Source organism: Chanos chanos, chromosome 3 (genome assembly GCF_902362185.1).
Source record: "Chanos chanos chromosome 3, fChaCha1.1, whole genome shotgun sequence".
Taxonomy (NCBI): Eukaryota; Metazoa; Chordata; class Actinopteri; order Gonorynchiformes; family Chanidae; genus Chanos; species Chanos chanos.
Window position 1 is genome coordinate 19072616 of NC_044497.1, and position 21224 is coordinate 19093839.

The following is a 21224-nucleotide window of genomic DNA, read 5'->3' on the forward strand; positions in this document are numbered from 1 at the left end:
ATTAGCTAATTAATTAGCTATTGAAGGTCATGGAAGGTCATATTAAATAGGTATGCCTGTGCAAGTGCAAATAAGCCATCCAGCATATTTTAAATAGTTGTTTACAGTTCAATTCTGATAACAAATAACAATGTAAAAATAAAAAAGAATTTAAAAATATTAGTAATATTAATATTTTACAAAGTGAAAAACATACTAAGAGGGTCATTGCGACATTATTAACATTTATTGAGAGGTCTGATCTGGTTAAAACCTCAGTGGAGTACTTTTGGACACTTGGGTAACCTCTTGAGTTGAAGAGGTTCAACCGACAAAAAAGATTAGGAAACCCAGCACAACTGAATATGATGTAACTTACTGAACGTATTACCACCAAGTGAATATGATATTACCTATTGAATGTGATATTACCCACTGACTGTCACATGAGCTGTAACCAATATTGCCTATTGAATTATTAAGCAACTGAAGACTGAGTGCAAATATTTATTGAACAATAACAATGAACAAGTGTTGTCAAATGTGTAAGTACATATTTAAGCGTTAATATTTATATAAGAGTAAGAAATATTCAAATTATATGTTGAAATAATACAATTACATTGCATACATATAGAGTATACTGAAATAGCATTATATATCTAAATAATGAAGACTTCACGTCAAAAAATCTCTCTTTCTCTCTCTCTTTCAACCCCCCCCCCCCCCCCCCCCCCCCAAAAAAAAACAGCAGCAAAAAATAGGAACATACTTATATTTAAATAAATGTTTAAAAATTCTGTTACTAAACAGCATAAACCACACGGTAAGGAAGCTTGTGTAAGACCAGAAATCTTTTGACTAAGATTTTAAACATTTTAAACAGTATTGACGGTTGTGTTACGTCAGGGTCTGAGAGACTGTTGGGCATGGGTCAGAATGTCACTCCGGATCTGTGGGTAATCAGGGTGCTCCCGCAGAACCTAAACAAACAAACAAGCAAAATAAAAAAAAAATGCTGAGACATTCAGAAACATTTGAAAGCAGGTAGCATCTTATGTCATCACCCCAAATCTTTTCTCAGCATTAAACTGAACGCCACCAAACCACATGAACTGGGGAGAGAGAATGTGCGAAATGAATTAATGTTAAAGAGAGGGAAACTGAGCAGACACTACAGCAGAGTTAAGATAAATAGGGATAACACAGCAGTGTATAATAACACAGTGAATACAGGCATACATACATGTAATCCTCACAGTGTTTGCATGTGTACACAAACCTGATGACAAATGTCTATCGCCTTGGTATAGTTCTTACTCTTCAGATAGTTGAAGGCAAGTCGATAACCTGTGGGTAAGGATGGAGAGTTAAAATCACTCCAGGTGATTACCACACATAAACAAACCTGTCCTACGCTGAAGGTGCCAGCATGCTTGACAATGATGGTGAGTAGTCATATAATCAAATTTTATCAGTTCGATCATCAATACTGTCTAGATTTCTTGGTTCTAGATTCTTTCTAGATTTCATTTTCTATCTGTTTTTTAAAGTTCTACAGCTCTACAGTTCATACTGCAGATCAGACTTGTAAAAAATGGGCTTTGTTATTACTGAATTCAATGAATGTTATCAGACAGTAGTAGATACAGCAATACAACGTTAAAAAAAAAAAATTAAGAGAACACAACGTTTGACTTATAACAGGACCAACAACTCACCAATTGTTGGGTTTATTCTGCTGCTGTAGGTCCAAGCTAATTCATACTGCTCAGCTGCATCCTTGTAAGAACACTCATTTTCCATCATAAAACCCTTGTACTCATAGGCCTTACTGCAAGACTGCAGTATAAACGGGGACAAGCAGGTGCACAGGCATCAGCAAAGGTGCGGTGAAATACAATTAGCATAAGTTCAATTATCATACATACTTTAATACAGAGCTGAAACGAGCGACCAAAGAAAGCACATTTCATTCAATCAAAACCACCTGCAAAAGAAGACGTACCCTTTAGTTTATACAGGTACCCTAATTACAGCTTACCTCAAAATAAATTTGTCCCCTGAGAAACTCAGGACACATCTGTCTGTGGAGACTGAGGAATTTGATTGCACACTCACACAGGAGAAACAGAGGGTGCTATACACTATACTAGGGTGCTATACACTGGGAAATTACAAAGATCTGTAACGATAGAGCATACATCCCAAATATTCTTCTTCTCTCAAGTGAGCTTCTGGAGACCTGATGAGTACAGGTTCCTAATGAGTATTTAAGGTTATGCAGTGATACTGGTGTAACAGCAGTCAGTTTACCTATGAAGAATTTCTTACCATACATGTCAGTAATTTCTTCTTATTAAGAAATGACTAATTTTGAACGTGATCTCTGCATTTCTAATTGACCTGCATCCATCCACCATTGGGGCCCAGATAGTAGGACAAGTAGCAAAGCATTTAAAACAGGAACAGTCCAGCATTGACACATTCCACTATAAAGAAAAGTACAGGATTTTACCTTTTGGTGGAATTAATCCAATTGAACGAAGCCTTTTTGTATGCCAGCGATTGCTTTAGCGGCACATTAGTATTAGTATTAAAAACACTAACACGATTTATAAAAAAGCCAAAATAGAATCAGTACTACCCCTGATCAAACTGTGTAGTAGCTTTGTGCCTTTTCAGTGTTAAGTATTCATCCATATTCATGGGGACTAAAATGTCAATTTTTAGCTGACCTTGTTATGATGAATGCAGTGGTCCAGGTGCTTGCTTGCAATGTCATATTTCCCTGACTTAATGAAGATGTCGGCCAAAAGCAGCCAAGCCTCTTCGAGGGGTTCGGCAGTGTCCTCAGTCCACTCCTTCTTGGTGAGCCTCTTTAGCTGGTTTCTGGCCTTAGGACGGTGCTTCAAGACCATGAGTGCTTGAGCCATGGCCAACAGTGGTGTACATTTCTCTGTCTACAGCAGCAGACAGAAACAAAGAGCTAACAAATCAATGAGGACAACACACCTTCACAGTGTCCTCTAATGGGCTCAAAGAAAGGCCAGACACTAAACCTGGCAACACTGGCAAAGTTTAAGTCTAGTTCTAATCTAAAACACTTTATTCTCCCTATCAGGAAGAGTCGCTGGGTTACTAAGTCATAAAACACAGTAGTATACACATACACAGTTTCCCACAGACTCTTACCAGTCTGTGGAGCCGTATCGAACAAATGATGTACAGTACTTAGGCTTTTAAATGTGAAAAGATAGCCTCACCCTGCTAGATACCATCTGAGTAAGTATGGGTAATGTCCCCTCCACTTGCATGGGTTCCCTGCTGTGGATCAGACACAAGCAGTAAAGGAGTGTGGCTTTGTCCTTGTCAGCACTGGAGTGTGTTCGGAACTCTTTGAGAAGACACAACGCTGTGCTCATGCCCATTTGGTCATTATAATCATTGCTGCTGAGAGAGACCAACAGAGCTCTGGATAAATTCAATTTTCTGGTCGCGCTATATGCTTTTCTTTGTGTTACTTACATATAAACATGTGTTGTTCGGATGAGGCACAGATGACTGTGTACTGCCAATGCAACATTGTTCAGAAAGTGCCACTCACAAAGATTAACTAGAGGATTGTGTCAGGGTTAAAGACAATGGACAGAACAGAGTTCCAAAATATATTCCTCACAAGAAATGAAAGCCAGGCAGACAGATAAAATGCCCACTAAGCTAATGAAGGCATTGCTCACGTTGTTTCCTTCTCACTGTCCTCAAAAAGATCTCCTCCAACTGTGTCCTTATCTGGATTGAGACAGATTTGGATCATCAGCTCTAGTGCCTTGTTGCCCCACTCTGTGTCTCTCCTTGCTTTGTTCAGATACACCAAGGCCTCATTTACTCGGTAAACATGCCTCAAGAGGAAACAAATAAACATTTTCATCAAACACTCAGAAACTCAGAAAGTGGATCTTCGCTGTCAGATTCAATCAAATCAGCTCTCATTCAATCAGCTATGATAATAGTGTTGTGTAGCTTGTATGACAAAATCTCAAAATCAAGTCAAATTAAAGTTTTGCTCTCAAAACATAACAGGCTAGACTGACCCTTGACCAGCAGAAGTTTGCAGTTTAAGATAGTCAATCATTTGTTAATAACAAATGCTAAGAGGTGGGTCTGTCTCATTCCTAAAAAGGAAAGCATTCTTCAATCAATCTGAAAAGCAAATCAACTTTCACTAAACATATCGCAGAGTTGCATCAGGGATAGTTTGATACTGACCAGAGGTAGAGACCCTTACAGAAGTTGTAACCAGGCTCTGTGGTCGCCCTGGGGGAGCGGAGCTCACAGGCCTCAAAGTAAGGCAGAATGTCATCTATTCTTCCTACCCTTCGCAACAGGTTGAGAAACTTCAGCAGAGAATGAAAGTTGTCTATTGTATGGAAATAAATGATTGCATCATCATGTCAAACAAAAATTAAACGGCGCTAGATAAGAGTATGTGTTTTCTTGGAAGTAACTCTAAAGCAGTGTACAAGACCATAATCTCTGCTTCAATATTACCATCTGTTAAGTGATTTTGACGAGCTAGTTTGTACTTTCAGCTAAATGGTACTACTCATAGTCTATGATAATTAGCTGTACTTGCTTTTCTCTGGCCCACAATACCTGGGAACTGCTTCATCAAGTCTGAGTACATCCGAATGGCTTCGTTTGGCTGATTTTTCCGAAACCACACATCTGCTAACAGCTACAGAGGTATCACATAAAATGGATTACATATTTACAGAGGGAATCTCAAAGAATCAAGATTACAAAAGTTTTGTGGAAAATTCTGTGCAAATTCTGTGCATCAACTGAACAAAATGATTGCATGACTGTTTTTAGTATAGAGTTTTAATGTTTAAAGGTTGACTGATGTAGTGTTTTAGATGGTTTTGAATGAGAATGGTCTCAGCCTCTTAAAAAAAAAAAGGCTACATTTTCTGGAGCTACAGCCAGAATTATACCATAGATGCAGCAGTGTGCTTCTCATTTGTCTGGAGTATCTTCAAACACTGGTCCTCACAGTGATCTAACTTGTGCTGATCATAGAACAAATGAGCAATCTTGAGGATGATCTGAAATGTTTAAAAAAATGACAAGGATCATATACTGAAACTGAGCACAGTGTTAGATTAAAATTTTCATACATTTCAAGAAGTGGTGCAACAGAACTGCATGAATGCCATGAATAAGAAATAAAATATGACTCTTTAAGATTTTTTCAATGTCATCTGATGTTATCTAAAATATATAGTGATACACATGAGGAAATAGTGTAAAATGCTCAGAATGAGAAGATACTGAATGCTAATAATGCTAATGCTAGTAATGTTGCCTACTAGCATTCATGTCTAGTGACCAACCTCATTGTTGTCTGGGCTGTGGGTCAAGGCCTTAGAGTACCACTGTTTGGCCATTTCTAAGTTATTTTCAAGGTGATCCAGCTGACCTAATTCACAACAAATGTCAGATGCCACCATATTTTGCTGTGTGGCGATGTGCGGCTGCTCCAATGGCAGGTGATTTAGGATCTTAGTTTGGAGAGTGTAGACCTAACCGGCGGAGGGGGGGTCACAAAACATGGTGTCAAACATTTTACAATAAACTTTACTTCATTCAGCTCATGTCTAAAGCCACTAGACAATAAAATGAAATCAGTCGCTATATTTCACTCTTTGCAATTTTTTTTAACAAAAAAATTGCTTTAAGCATCTAAATTATTGGGGAAAAAATTGTGACACTTTGAACTGAGTTTTATTTCTTTTGCGCAAACACAGTTCATTTCACATGACTCTTGACATGGAGAGGTTGGCAGTTTAAGATACTCAATCATTTGTTTATAATAAATGCTAAAAGGCAGATCTGTCTCTTTGCTAAAAAAGGAAAGCGCACATCGATCTTACTGAAAAATCTACTTTCACTAAGCTTATCAGTTCATGTCTACACGGGCCACTGAAAAGAAATCAGTGTCATTGAAAAACAACTTTCAACATCTAAATTACTGGGGGAAAAAATGTGAAACTTTAAACTGGGTTTCATTTCTTTTGCAAAAACACAATTCATTCCACACTGAAAATTTACCTGCAAAAAGACAGTTTGCCACAAATATAACAAATTGTAGACTCAGTGCTTTTAGAATAGTACTACCAAAAAGTTTGCTTACCTCCTCCATGACCCCTTTGAATGGCTGATCAGTAGCCTGCAGAACTTTCACGAGCAATCTTAAATATTTGACGTCATTCATCATGGTGTTCAAATCTGTGGCTGAAGAGGAGCAGAAATATCTACTATAAGAGTTGGTGTTTAATTTTCCTGGTCAAAACAAACTAATTTGCTCACGTCATGTGGCCAAATAACCGGAAGAAAAGCATAGTTCAGTACAGAACATACAGTCTCGATGGTTTAATGCTGTGTGCAGTATCCTCCCAGCTCTTTCAAAGTGCTGCATTTTAATGAGAAGTTCTACCAGCTTCACACACAGAGAGTCTGGTTTGTTGTCTTGCAGAGCAGTCAAGTAACAACCAACAGCCTGTGACATATCAAACAGTGTTTTTTCCAGATTAATGTTAGCTTGGATTCTCTGTCAATTTATCATGAGAATGTGTCCATATCAAGTATATTTATATGCAAAAGCAAATGCCTGAGACATGCTCAGCATTTGAGTAAATACAACAATTATACTGAAAACTTAGCAAGCCAAGGTTTGACACCTCAGTGATACCTGCCTGATGATACTGATGGGTCTTCAGGTGAGCGTGTCCTATTTTTTGAGGAAATGTTGGATCCTTGGGTGCACAATTCATGCCTTCTTTATATGTCTCAATGGCTTTTTCATACTTTTGAAAATAGGAATTTGTTTTTCGTCATATTCAGGCAAACATTGTTCGTATTAGGCACTGACAAGAACACACATGTGTTATTAGTCAACATGTTCAACTGTAAGCACTTCCACATACAATGCCATACAATGTGTAAATGTATTTCATTAGTGAAGTAAATTAAGTGAACTAACAGTCTTGAGAAAAATTAAAGTAAACAACACTACACTAAACTAAACTAAGATTATGTTTCAAATCCATGTTTATGCCATTTGTAATGAAATGATATCAACTGCTGCCTTGCCAAAGCTGTGGAGAAAAGACAACCCTAGCCATTATGATAGCTTGACAGAAGAATAGCAGCATTTGTCAATGCACACATCCAAGTGCTTGTTATTGTGACTGAGTTGTGCATGAGATGACAGATAGTGGTAGTGGTGTGCATGTTCACATAAGTCTCAAAGACTGAGAAACAAATCCGTCTAATGGCACTGAGGAGACTCAATATGCAAAGTCCTATTTGGTGAAAGAAAGGCATCTATTGATTGAGTAGTCCCTGGAGCACATCCCTGTCCTTTATAGCGTACAGGACTTGACAGTTGCAAAAGCAGACAGCTAGATGAAAACTTAACAATAGCACATTTCTAAAATTTGTAAAACTTAATTAAAAGCAAAATAGCTGGTAACATTAAATACTTTATTCTACACTACATTATGCTACACTACACTGTGTTGAACTGTACTGTGCACGCACTCTCTCTCTCTCTCTCTCTCTCTCTCACACACACACACACACATGCACACACACACTCACATACATGTGAGTTTCCAATATGGTATACCTCCTGTATCTTCATAAAGGCATCGCCAAGTAACATGCAGGAATGAGGCCCAGGAATTTGCTTGTGAATTTCCCTGTCACAAAAACAGTCCAATTAGCAAACGGGTTGATTAGCATAATAATGAAGACGGTAAGATGATAAGAATAATACGTTGATTAATATGCAGTGATTATGTTACTAAACCGCTCACTGGAAAGAATTATCAATCAAATGTTAAATATGTATTACTGCAGAAATAGTGCTTTCTTGTTCTTCAAGCTATCCCTACCTGTAACAAGCTATGTACAGACTTTTGTTTCCTCTTTTCTCCAGGTAAATATGAGCCATTTTCTCTTTAGCTTGAAGGTAGTTTGGCCAGTTTGGAGTAACATGTTGAAGTACCATTAGAGCAGCATTGATATCACCTTTGGCAAGGGACAAGTCTACATTAGCCAACAGGACTCTGACTTCCTCAGGGGTGTCTTTGAAGCTCAATATGGCATCTTGTATAACTTTTGTGGCTTCATGCTGGAAACAAGAAACGTTTACAAAAACCATAGAGACATTTATCATGAAGAAACATTAACTCAGAAGAAGAAGGACACATTTTGCTATTTTATTCAAAACATTAATTGCATCTCTTATGTCGCATATACACAGCCATTTACTATAATAATAATAAAGCTTGCTCCAATCCAAATGCTTGATAGAAGAGAATCTGAACTCAATGCTATTTTGAACTTGTTAGAATATTTAATTTTGCCTAGAAACTGGCATGACAAATTGTAGAGCATGGACTTTTGTACAGAGTGGAATGTTTTGTTTTATTGCTGCCCTCCTGGTGCACTGAATAAACAGATTCATCGCAACTCCTGGATCTCTAACTCTCTTTGCGCAAACTGTCTCAGATTAACTGCACTTAAATTTGTCTTCTCTGGGATGGGCAACCACAGCTTCACATTTTGAAACAAAAGAAGAGAGATAACAAATTTAAAGACTTAAGGAAGGGGCAGCATAGGGCACATGTAACCTGTTCTCCATTTAGTGTAAGTGCTTCAGCTAGATCCAGGAATGCAGTGGCTCTTTCGCTGTTGGAAATGGAGGACTCCTGCCCTTTAGTTGGATTCCTGACCCCCGGCATGTTCATGACCATTTTCAGAGACTTGATGGCCTCTGACAGCTCACCGCTCTTCAGCTGGGCTTTGGCTTTGACAAGGATGTACCGAGGTTCCCTGATCTGAGTCACAAACATAAAAACAAAAAGCGTCACCATAACTGAACACCAAGCGAAGGCAAAAATCAGTTTAGTAGTGATAGTCTAATGTTGCTGGATTCTTTTCTTTCTTGTAGTTTTAACTGCCACATCTAGAGAGATAAACTTATGATGCTCATACATGGGTTTCTCACTCATACATACAAAAGGCAGTGGACTGTTTTAGTGCAAATAAACAAGAGCATTTCTTATCATTTTTAACCAATCATCAGGCACCTTTAGTGGTACTGGGATGTTTTACCTATTTATTTATTTATACCATTTTCTTCCCCTTGTGTACATCATTGAGAACATTATCATAACTTTAATGTAATCTTATACTGTGTGACACACCTTTTGCCAAACAACCTTTCACTATCTTGTGGATCAGACAGGTCATTATTCTGAAGATTTTCAATACATTTTTCCCATCCAGTCAGTATGTCTTTTATGTGGCTTACTGTGGATAAGAAGAAGAGGAACTGTTAAATAAATGAGAAATGTGCGAAGGAGTGTTACAGTGGACTTTTACCCAGGCTAAGTTGTGGCTGACGCCATACTCCAGGCAGTCCAGACACTTGCTGTTCTCCCCTGCGTGAAGATGCATTTTGGCTTGTAACAAGATTACATCAGGCACAGTTGGGTCCTTCTCCATACAGAGGTCCAGTAAATCCTGTGCTGCCCCATGTTCACCTACCAATCATATAAAGGTAACCAGTGAGCCAATTTCAAAGTTATAAATACACAATCATCTACTTAGTGCAAGGCAAAATATGTGAACATTCAAAGTTATCTAATTGCCAGTGAAACTGAATATTTAAATGGAAAGCTGCTGAGCATGTAGTCAATCAGTGTGGTTTTAAAACACAAAGTTTCGATACTGTGAATAATAACTTAATTTAAACAATCCTAGAACACATGGTGGAATTAACACCATGCTTTGCTCTTGCAAACAAAGAGGTCTGACTCATTCGCCCAGCAGCTGTGGTGCTGGACCTCATCTCAGCCATTCACATCCAAATCCAGGCTTGATCTGGCCGCTTTACATTTGTTCCATTGATGGCAGAGTTGTGTTGTCACCTGCAGCTGGTGCGCTGCAGATTAGTCTACCCTGGTAAGTTGCACAAACATTTCACTATTACTTTATCCAAATGTTTTGCTCCAAATTTGATCCAAGTGTTTACCCCATAAGAAACTTGACACGTGCCATGAGGTAGCAGCTCATTAGCATGCCCGGGGTGGCCTGAACAAGCACCCTTACAATCCTGTTTGCATTTATTAGTTCAGAACAGAATGGCTGACCAGGGATGAGGGGCTGATCCTAGGGGAGGTGACAGATACATACGATAAATACCTCATTACATCAGATCAATCATTATTTTACATCATAAACTCCCATTAGTGCAATGAGATTACATTAGAAAGCTAGGATCCATTTCTCAGTGGGCAGGAAAAAGTGTGGGAACTGTTGTAACATTATGTCCCATAACTGATGAAAAGTAACTGAGCATTATGAATGAAAAATGATACAATTAAAAAAAAAACATTTCAAGGAACTGGCTCTGAGTTAATGTCTTTGACTGAGGAAAACATCAACCCATAGTTTTAAGGTCAAAATTTTAACATCTGTTATTGGTGAGAAAAAAGCTAATCAATTAAATGATGTTTAATTTCATTCTTTGGAGAAGCATACCTGACAGTAATAGAGGAACATGTTAACTAATTCAAGGAGAAGATTGACATTGAACTTCTGCAAAGACTCCACTGCATAAGAGAGTTCCTTCACGCCTTTCAGATGCAAATTAGTGGCATCCACCAATAGGCTGACCACAGTCTTCTGGGCAGCCCCTTTTCTACACGCTAAGATAGCCTGCAGCAGAGTTACCTCCTGAAAAGAGGTAACAAGGAGGTTGACGGGTGCTAAAAAAAAAGCAGTCTGTATATCCTGTATATACCAATGAACTCTTAGGTCAAGCCACTGTGGAATATTAGGTAGTGCTTGTCAGACACTGATTCGAAGCCCGCATGGGCCTTACTGCTGTTATCCCATTGGGCTCAATATGTGCTATGGAAGTAAACAGGTATGAAATATAATTCTGTGACACTGTTTAACCGAGGTTAGCTTTGTGTCAATTACAAAATGGACAGTGCGATGATACTTTTATCTGCTCTCTGGTTGATTTAATTTCATTCTCATACCATCGATGCTTGCAACACTTGGGCAGTTTCATAGTTGACACAGTGTTCATTTTTACAGGAATTTCATCTGCTCCAGGACAGTTTTTACAGTCCAGTCATTAAAGTTGGATATGGTTTAGGGATTCCATAAGTGTGATATTGCACTGTGATATGTTTGCATTAGTAACATTAGACATCTGTCCTCAATTTGCCATTTGCCATTTGCCATTTCCATCTGATTAATACTGAACATGCGCCTATACACTGTGAGGTGAGAGAGAGAGAGAGAGAGAGAGGGAGAAACTGTGGTGGTCTTACCACTGAAGGACCTGTGGATTTCTGTATTTCACACAGGAACTCCAGCTGCTGCTCTGCCTCCTCTATCTCTCCATTCATCAAATGACATCGGATTGTACCTGGGATCACAGATTTTGAGAGGATCACCACAGCCAAATGACAGTTATGCATAAAGCAAAGAGAAAAATGAGAGAACAGTCTATACAGCCTTTGGTAATGATGCTCTAAACAATAAATTATATCAGCGAACCTCCATCAGAAATCATGATCACAGATCTAAGCATTTCAGGTCATTAGAAATCAGCAGTTAGCAATTGACCACTGCAGAGAGTGTTGTCATTACCTGATGTTAAAAGTATGTCTTGTGTTATTAAAATACCAAGACTAATCATATTGCCTGATTACCAACAGAATTACATCAATTCTTTTTGCAAATGAAACTGTCAAAATACTTTTTAAAAATACTTTTTCTCTGTCAGAGAGTGGCATTATTGCCCAGGTCATTTGGGTTCTAAATTCACGAGGACACAGTGTACCTTCAAAGGCTGACACACAGCTGGTATCTGCCCTGAGAGCCACAGAGTACCATTTGGAGGCATCTCTGTACTTGCGCTGGAGAACCATAAGATAGCCAAGTTCAGAGGCAATGTCAATGTCCCGTGGTGCTTGTGAGTGAGTTAGCTGCACAAACGATGTCAAGATCTGAAGGATGTCTTGATCCCTTCCACACTGAAACAAAAACAATGAATCTAATAATGTACATAAAAAATTAAAATCACTTGTGTGTTAGGAACAGGTGCATGGTTTAACACATCATAGCATGTAGTCTCACTCCAGTCCTGGCACGCCTGAAGCAAGTCATCGCAGCTTAAGAATCTGTTGTGAGCATAATCGAATGTGCAAGAGCAGACCTAATGCAAAAATGTTCAGATGTAGTATCCTAAAGGAACTAATTGAGAAGCACTGATGTATTGTTCAAGTTCAAGTTTATTTGCATAGTGCTTTTTACACTGAAATATTGTCTCAAAGCAGCTTTACAGAGATCAGTGCCTAAACCCCAGTGAGCAGGCCTGAGGTGACAGTGGCAAGGAAAAACTCCCTCATTATGTGAACAGGAGGAAGAAACCTTGGGAGGAACCAAGACTCAACAGGGAGAGCCTATCCTCCTCCGGCCAGCACATAGAATAGAGACATTTACAATTTAAAATGAGTCCAGGGTTACCAAAATCAATGGTCTATGAATTTGTTTATAGTATACTGCTTACAGTTCAAACAAGTGAATATATAGAGGTTCTATGAGTTCTAGGTGTTATTAGATACTGATTAATTTGATAATCAAGCAGTGTGTATTTCAGTAAATTTGCAACCTCAAGGTTACAATTCAAGAAAAACCACATCACGTTGGAGTCTTATTTTTAGTCACATTCTATGCATTTTGGATGCATTGAATGTTTCTTTTGCACTTATTGGATTTTCTTTGTTTGAAGATATCTTCAGGTCATAAAATTATTAGCTAAACCTAAAAGGGATCATCTTAAAAATAGCACATGTTTTGCAGTTGACCAACTACAACTTCAAATGAAATGTATTCATCTCTGGTGATAGCTTGATGTTGAACCCAAATACAGCCTGCTATTTGCGAATGGCCCTTTGAGACGCATAATGTTTAAAGTAGTTTCCTAGTAATCTTTCATTATGTTAATCTTATTTGCTCTACAAATACACTTGCTCACCAATCTGCTGATGGGCTTTGTGATGTTGACGTGGAGAACTGGTGCATTGGGTTCAGAGACTTTAACTGCATTGAGAAGTGCTTCAAGATATTCCTTTGCCTACAACAAAGAAGTTAATGTTGCCGATCTCTTTAACAGAAAGAGATGTGTAAGTCATATACATATACATATAGAACACTATGATTTTTCTCTCAGAATGCTTACCCTCCTGGGATTTCCATCCTTTGCTACAGCAAGAATAGTCATCATTTGGAGAGCTTTCAGATTGTGTCTATCCTTCTCTAGAATCCTGTATGGTGAAGGTAAATACCATCCATTACTGAAGACAGTAAAATGCACAGCAGTCATAGCCAACACAAATCCTTTAATCAATGTAAGTATCACTGTATTTAAAGATTATTCATGTGTATTCTAGTAGGCCTGGAGTGTCTGCATGGTTTTGAAAGGACCTTTCAGTTAGCCATCAACCTACAAGTGGAAAACCAGAAAACTATGAAGACAATTAATCCATTTCATCAAATTTGAAAGGAGATTTCTACCCTTCAGGACTGGGTTAAATGCTGTCGTGTTATTATAATACATTTGCAAATCTATTCACACCTTTCAGCCATTTCCATGGTCTGCTCCCAGTCACAGAGAGACAAACAAATGTTCATCTTGATTTCAAATGCTGGAATGAAGTCTGGATGGGAGGCTATGATCTGATTCACACAGTACATAGCGAAGCTTTTTTTCTGATTTACCATGAAGAACTCAATCTACAAATAAGGAAAAAAGTTCAATATTTCTTAAAGAAAATACATAAGAATACTAAAACACATTCCTTATCTGTACTCTACTATCTGATCTCTAAGCCAGTCTTTCAAATTTTATTACATCAGTGTAGTCAGTATAATCAAGTACATCATCATTTCCACTGGAATAGAATGTTGTACCTTTCCAATCAATCCAAACACATTTAAGGAGTCTCCAATTCCTGTCTCCAGGTAATCTATAGCTTGTGCTTTCTGAGCTTCATCCTCAGAGCTCAAAAGAATCCAGCCCAGTAGAATAAGCCCCTGGCCAGAAACAACAGAAAAATTATATCATCACATTAGACAACTGTATGTTTCATATCTCTACCGAACTGTGTAAAGAAATATGATGTGTGAAATTACACAACTTACATGTAACAATATGGAGCTCCATATGAAATTAGGGGGAAGGAAATGTTTTACTAAAGGGATAGAACTTATGCTTTCTTTGTTATAAGGATTTCCTGAGAATATACTGCTCTGTTTGTGTGTAATACTCACGTGAATGCAGAAACGGATGCTTATGTTAAAGCTGTACAGTGAATGACTCAAGAGGCCTCATGAATACACTTATATTACACAATTTCACATGGGTATTCATAAGACTACACAAACCTGTCCAGAGCACTTAGATAATTTCAGCATCCTGGTGATGTAGTCTTTTGCCTTTTCATTGCATCCCAGTAACCAAAGGAACAAGCCATTGTAGTACAGTGTTTGCTTTAATGCTGTCTTCCGGGACACTTTAGCACAAGATTCCAACTCTGCCATGGTGTTTTGGTCTTATTGCGCAAAAAAAAAAAAAAAAAAATGTGGATGAATCACACGTCATGACATTTCAAGCTATGATCCCTTGCTGCTATCTTTTATAACTATGGACTTGCAACTATGGAAAACTTTGGATGTACGGTGATAGAAGGGAGAATTGCTTCTCCATGACATCCAAGTGACAGTTTTTTTAAATTTTCTGAGGTTCAGTGTTTTTAACCTACAAATTAAAAAAAAGCACTGATACATTAAAATGTTAAACAAGCATGATTCACAGAATCATGGATATTTCTCATGGATATTAGTCATGGATATGGATTACTTGAACTGAGCACTGAAAAGTAGAAAGTCTTATAGACTTTATTAAGTCCAGTTGCAGCAGAATGCATTCTTCCATCCCACTGTATTAGCCCTGGGCAAATAGGTTACCAGATGAATGGTCCACCTCATATCTCATTGTCCTCTACCATATGTAACATTTTAGCCTTAACATCAGATTATGGAGAGCGAATTGGACACCTTGGCAACTTACCAATGGTGTCACTTTGCCTGTGTGCATGGATTAGAGCCATGATAGAACATAAGGAAACAGGGGATCTGTCTTTGATTTGTTGGAGCTCTTGGATGGCCTCTTGGATGCGACCTATTATAGTGAAAGCACAATGTTCAAACATTAAGTGGATTGTCTCATATCTTTCCCAGCGTATCATAGCCTACATACAGAAGTCATTATTAACCCTTAATTGATATGTTCAAGATTTGCAAGTCCACAGTGTAGACAAAACAGTAAAAACACTGTAAAAATAGTTTGGTACCTTCCATTAATATTCCTATTGCTTTGAAAAACAGAAGCACCGGATCATTTGTGTGTATTCTCAAATAGCTCACTGTAGTATTTATGGCATGCCTGTAGAATTTCTCCCGAAAATAATATATGATTGAAACCTGAAATTGGTAAATAAGACCACCACCATCATAATCCTCATAATCATCATCAACTAACCGTTAACGCAGAAGTCACAAGAAACTCAGCAGACGGGAATGAAACCATCAATGTTTAAGATTATTTTAGACTTACCAAGCATTTTGGATCAGATTCTGCCATGTTTATTTCTCTTTTGGTTTTATTTATTTCAAACGCTTTATGTTGGCTGTTGTCAATTCAGGTATCAGATTAAAAATGTCAGATAGTTTCAGAGATTCAAAACAAAAGAAAGCACGGAGACCTCGGCGTCTTCAGTTGCTACGCAACCCTTATCAAGGAATAAAAATCGAACACAAAATAACCGATATCGTACTGCTGATGAGAGCCTGCTGCTGAATCATACCATAACCATCTATTGGCTCCGTCAATGTATTAGTCATGCCTGTTACAGAGAACTGTCAAATCTACATTACTCAGCGAAGTGTCCTAGAAGCCTACAAGGTTAGGTGCCTGCAAATGCATGCATTAAGGCTGCGATATCAGTTAACATGATTTCTATCTGACAGACCATAAGAACAATAAGACATCTATGTTACACAATGGGTTTGACACAAAGTTTCGTGGCTCCGGAGGGCGGAACTGGGGGATATCACGTTCATGGGGTAAGTTATCTGCGAACCACCATCGAGGAGAGGGAAATACCTTGCTTTATTCGTTTCAGCAGTGTGTAATTTTCTCATAAGTTCGTATACTAACATCTTTCTTCACTATGCCAATTTTAAATACAGCAAAACAATTGCAAGAAACTGAGCATAACTTCCTGGAGAACATAGAACAGGATGACATTGTATTTGCTACGTCAGTCGCTGAGGTGGCATGATGACGAACTCCGTTTCAAGTGTCCATGCAGATTGTGGATTTTATCAGGGAATTTCTTCGATCAAGTGCTTCTCATGTCAACCATACACATAGTTAATTTTGCTTGGATCTCTGATACAAATTATTCAGAAAATGTCGATTTTGACTGTCGCTAGCAAACTTGATCTGCACTGCAAATAAAAGCTTCAATATCAGTGGCTAACACGGCCAGGCGACAGTTATTGCTGCTTGAATACAGCATAAAAGTAATACAAAAATGTGAAAAGTTTGTTTAATAGGCTGTTAATAGTCATTGGCAGTTGTAGACAAACGTAATCCTGTCAGTGAGAGGCTAAAAGGAGATATCACTGACTGTGTCTTATACCCTGTAATTCTACGTGACTATCCATGGTGGCACTAAACTCAACATTTTTATTCACTGTCATTCTGATAAAACATGTGACATTAAGTACACTTATGAATTGAGTAATATTCTTCGTACCACTTGCTGATCGATTACCTACTATTTTACAGGTTCAAGAAAACTCACCAGCAGAGAAAGCAGGGTTGGAACCATTTTTTGATTTCATTTTATCTATTGGGCACACAAGGCTGGTGAGTTTTTGATTTACTCCACTGAGTTTACAATGGAGGTTTTTCTGGAGATTGTTTATGGTCAATCGTGTGTTGCATTGTTGACTTTCACACTGGTTAACTTGATTGTATTTAAAAGCCTTGTGTTCCCTTCCAGTTCTGGTGAAAGATCCTACATTTTGAGAGATAGCCCATCTGAATCCTGAATTTCTGCTTCTCACACAGAATAAAGAGAATGACACTCTGAAAGATCTCCTGAAAGCCAATGTGGAGAAGCCAGTGAAGCTGGAGGTGTACAGCTCCAAAGCCATGAAGATCAGAGAGCTGGAGGTCATTCCCAGCAACATGTGGGGGGGTCAAGGTTTATTGGGAGCCAGTGTTCGCTTCTGCAGCTACCAGGGAGCTAATGAAAGCGTCTGGCATGTCTTGGTGAGATTTGTGAACTACTTTTGTGTTACTAGATTAAACCCCTTTTGTGTATGTGAGTGGGGCTCGGGGTATTTTTAGAGTGGCATGGTGAAAAATAGCTAATAAAAGCCTGACTCAAACTAATTAATTAGAGAGACCTTAAGCACTAAAAGTACCTCATACTAAAATGTTAATCACTGTAAAGCTGTACACAGTGTCTTGTCTCTGCAGGACGTGGAGCCTAATTCACCTGCTGCTTTGGCTGGCTTACAGGCACACCATGACTTCATTATTGGAGCGGATCAGATTTTGCAAGATGTAAGGCCACATTGAGTTTTACTGACAGAAGACAAAAGGTTAATTTCAACATAAGTATAGGCTTAGACGCTGTAAATACTGTTTTCTATTTTCCTCCCCTACATTTAGGTGCTCCACCACTTAAAACACTTCATGTGTTTCTTTCATGTTATAGACTTGTACAATCATAGAACATCGAGTAATTCTGGTCAATGTCTGATATTAACTTATTGAGGGTGTAGTCTATATGCAAAGTCAGTTAGCTAGTGTATTTAAAGACAGGTCAGAGCAGTACTGCTAGATATTCACACAGCCTCCTGCAAACTAAGCTTTGTTTCCCTGGATTTTTAACTTCACTTGTACTGAAATGCATGGAACATCTACTTCCACAGTCAGAGGACTTTTTCTCCCTGATTGAAGCCCATGAAGGGAAACCACTGAAGCTGCTGGTGTACAACACACAGACTGATGTGTGCAGGGAGGTAGTTGTCACCCCCAATGGTGCATGGGGAGGAGAAGGCAGGTAAAGGGATAAAAACGGCTCTTTGTCACAACTGATCGTGACAGCACCTAAAAATGAGACCCATTTTGCACAGCTGGATACTCCTAACTTAAACATTCTCTTATGTCTTTTTGGTCCATGTGTGTCATTTCATCATTTTTCTTAGTTATAGTTTCAGTATTGAAAAGAACAGGTAAATGATTTAGGAAGCATTATTATTATTATTATTAATGTGTTTATTTGTTTGTTGTGGTGCTGTAGCTTAGGTTGTGGTATTGGGTATGGCTACCTGCATCGAATTCCCTCACGGCCCCCTAAGGTCAACACAAGTGTGAACTCACCCACTCCCCTTGAATCCACAGAAAACACCACAGAACAGATGTCACTTACAGACAACACTGAGGTAATGTACCATACGGCCTCGCTACAGCACATGGCTTTCACTGTCACTCATTCTCATTTGATTTCAGTAATAGAAATCCAGACCTTCTTTCCCCATTTTGTTTTCTTATGTTCCCCTTTAGCTATCCTCTAACAGTGCATTAGATAAATCGGGCCAAAGTGAAGTGAGCTTGTATGTTAGGGAAACACCTGGTCATGATTCTGAACGGTTGCCTGCCCCGCCCACTCTTGGTCAAAGAGAAAAGGATCTAGGTATGTTGGACACCTACTGGCTGAGAACCAAACATGTTAAAATCTCACACCTTCATGACTTTACTTCTTTAATGTTCCTGAAGTGTCAGGCACCAGAATATCTAGAATATTACTCACTGCATAATTGTATCACACATCTGGCATGATATATCATTACATTGGGTAACACATTAAACCAAAACGAAATTAAGGTGATTAGGGCAGCATTTTACACAGAACACGTGTGAAAAGCAACCTGCCACAGTTGATCCCTTGTTCACTGATGAACACTTTACCTGTGGAACTGCAGGTCTCTCGGACCTGTCGGAGACTTCAGTCACAGACCTCTCTGAGACCACAGACAGGCTTGACTCCGTCTCATCCATAGACATGACAAACACCTCCCTCGTTGTGGATGATGGTGGAGTCTTCAGCAGTGAGAACAGGTCCAGTGCTGGTAAGTTGAAGGCACAGGGCTAAGTTTATGGGCCTTACAGTTTTTCTACTGTGGTTTCTTGCTAGGGTTCAGTGTGGAATTCAAGGTAATATTGTTTCATATATAAACTGCTGTATTTTTAGAATGTAGCCAGTCTCTCTAGCAGGTTTATGAAACTCGAATCTTGTATCTGATTGACTTAAGCTCTTAATTAAATTGATAACAATAATCAAAGTTGTCCAAGGGAAAAAAAAAATTGTACCTTTGTGAATCAGAATGGAATCCCAGTATCAGTGTGACAAGCACTTGCAGATCTTAATATCCTTACATTAAAAACCTCACTGCATTTTGCTGCCTATACTCCCTCTCTTTCTCCAGATTCTGGCGACAGCACCGTAATGATAACTTTATCAGACATCCAGAGGGAAGAATCTGGGATCCATGAAGCTGAAATGGGCTTTCCTCACTCCCACAATGCACCCACAGATGACAGTCTCACCTCTGAAGTCATTCCCCCCAACCTCGGCGCCGTCTCCTCAGAGCACACTACATACACAGAGGTACCAAACAGTGACACTTCAGCTGGTGAACAGTCTACTGCAATGGAGAGAACTTCTCCGTGAAGGCGACTGACCCTGGACATGACTACTGTGATTAGATGGACCTGAAGAAGATTACCAAGGCTTTATACTTAAGAATAACTTGAAGACAGAATGTATAACATATTTAAATGATGGTATGGGTTGGTACAGGTATATTCTCACAGTCATACCCGGACTTTTAGACAGTTCACTACGATGAATGGTGAACATAGGCCCAAGGCCAGTGATAGCAGACGTGCACATTTCAGCTACAGGTGGACAAGTACGTACGTTGGTCTACAGTGCAGTCTTTTAATCAAAACCCTGAAGAGGCAGCAGAGATGAACCAAATCAACACACCACCTCTATTAAAGCCTGATATTAAAAATGGATGTAGTGTCAGTTCACACTTGATTAATGCAAATCTATTTATGCATAGAACTGTATAAACTGTTGTATTCATACAAATGTATTGTGTGAAATGACTGAGAAAATTTAACAACTTTAAAGATATCTGTATGATTCACAGCATCAGTGCAGATCTCAGCTTGCAAACAATTCAAGATGGCATCTGTGCATATGTATAGTGCTGTATAGTGGAAGTTCTTTAACTTGCCAGCGCTGTGTTTTGTGCACCCCTCTGCCGGAGCATTATAAGTTAATGGGATGTTCTGAGATTTTGTTTTTGAAATACTGTAACAATGACCTGCTGAATGTCTCTGGAGGTGACTAAATGGTGCTAAAAAACAGGTAGTATGGGGTACACTGGGCTATTCTATTTTTTTCCCTTTTTTTTTTCAAAGCTGAGACATAATTATGCAACTTGCATACATTTCAATAATAGACTACTATTTAAAGCAAAATAGAAACCCCCAAAAATGGATCTAAAGGGTTACATAAATATGTATAATGTATGCAGATAAATGAAACACAATATCTCAGAGGAAAATGTTTAGTGGAACAAGCCACACAGTCCTAGTACTTGAGCCTCTCTCTCATTTTTTCACAATCATTAAATGCTGGTGATACATCTGCTTTTCAGGTTTCACACTGATTTACATAAATGTAACCGTACAACTGATTGTATAATTTTCGGTCAGCTTGGATGAGTGGCATTCCATCTTTCATTTTGCCTGGGACACTCGGATTCTGTGAAATGACCTGATTTAATCATTTATTCCCCCTCTCTTCCTTTTGGCACACAGAAGAGAGACGTTTACATTTACAGGAATGAGGTTTTAAAAGTGCTTAGCTGGAGTGTCCCTTAATGCTTTACTGCAAACAATAAATTATATAATAAACTGTGAATATTCTGCC

The 21224-nt window shown here is 38.6% G+C and overlaps 2 protein-coding genes across 2 annotated transcripts; one reads left to right on the plus strand and one right to left on the minus strand.

Annotated features, from left to right (window-relative positions):
* Positions 1-884: 884 nt before the first annotated feature.
* Positions 885-15778, minus strand: ttc21a (tetratricopeptide repeat domain 21A). The gene is made up of 30 exons (XM_030767633.1): positions 15752-15778; positions 15489-15618; positions 15206-15316; positions 14521-14687; positions 14047-14169; positions 13712-13869; positions 13316-13400; positions 13112-13210; positions 11915-12107; positions 11400-11497; positions 10597-10791; positions 10088-10224; positions 9984-9997; positions 9436-9581; positions 8682-8888; positions 7941-8179; positions 7673-7745; positions 6738-6848; positions 6403-6541; positions 6176-6276; positions 5376-5564; positions 4977-5087; positions 4636-4717; positions 4249-4399; positions 3720-3881; positions 3246-3432; positions 2718-2942; positions 1701-1821; positions 1262-1329; positions 885-962 (listed from the first exon to the last, which is right to left on the minus strand). The coding sequence occupies exons 1-30, from the start codon at positions 15776-15778 to the stop codon at positions 885-887; spliced, it is 3927 nt and encodes a 1308-aa protein (XP_030623493.1).
* Positions 15779-16097: 319 nt separating this feature from the next.
* gorasp1b (golgi reassembly stacking protein 1b) lies at positions 16098-21102 on the plus strand. The gene is made up of 9 exons (XM_030769540.1): positions 16098-16260; positions 16991-17071; positions 17276-17479; positions 17690-17776; positions 18148-18278; positions 18519-18660; positions 18782-18911; positions 19201-19347; positions 19705-21102. The coding sequence occupies exons 1-9, from the start codon at positions 16198-16200 to the stop codon at positions 19947-19949; spliced, it is 1230 nt and encodes a 409-aa protein (XP_030625400.1). The 5' UTR covers positions 16098-16197; the 3' UTR covers positions 19950-21102.
* The last annotated feature ends 122 nt before the right edge of the window (positions 21103-21224 follow it).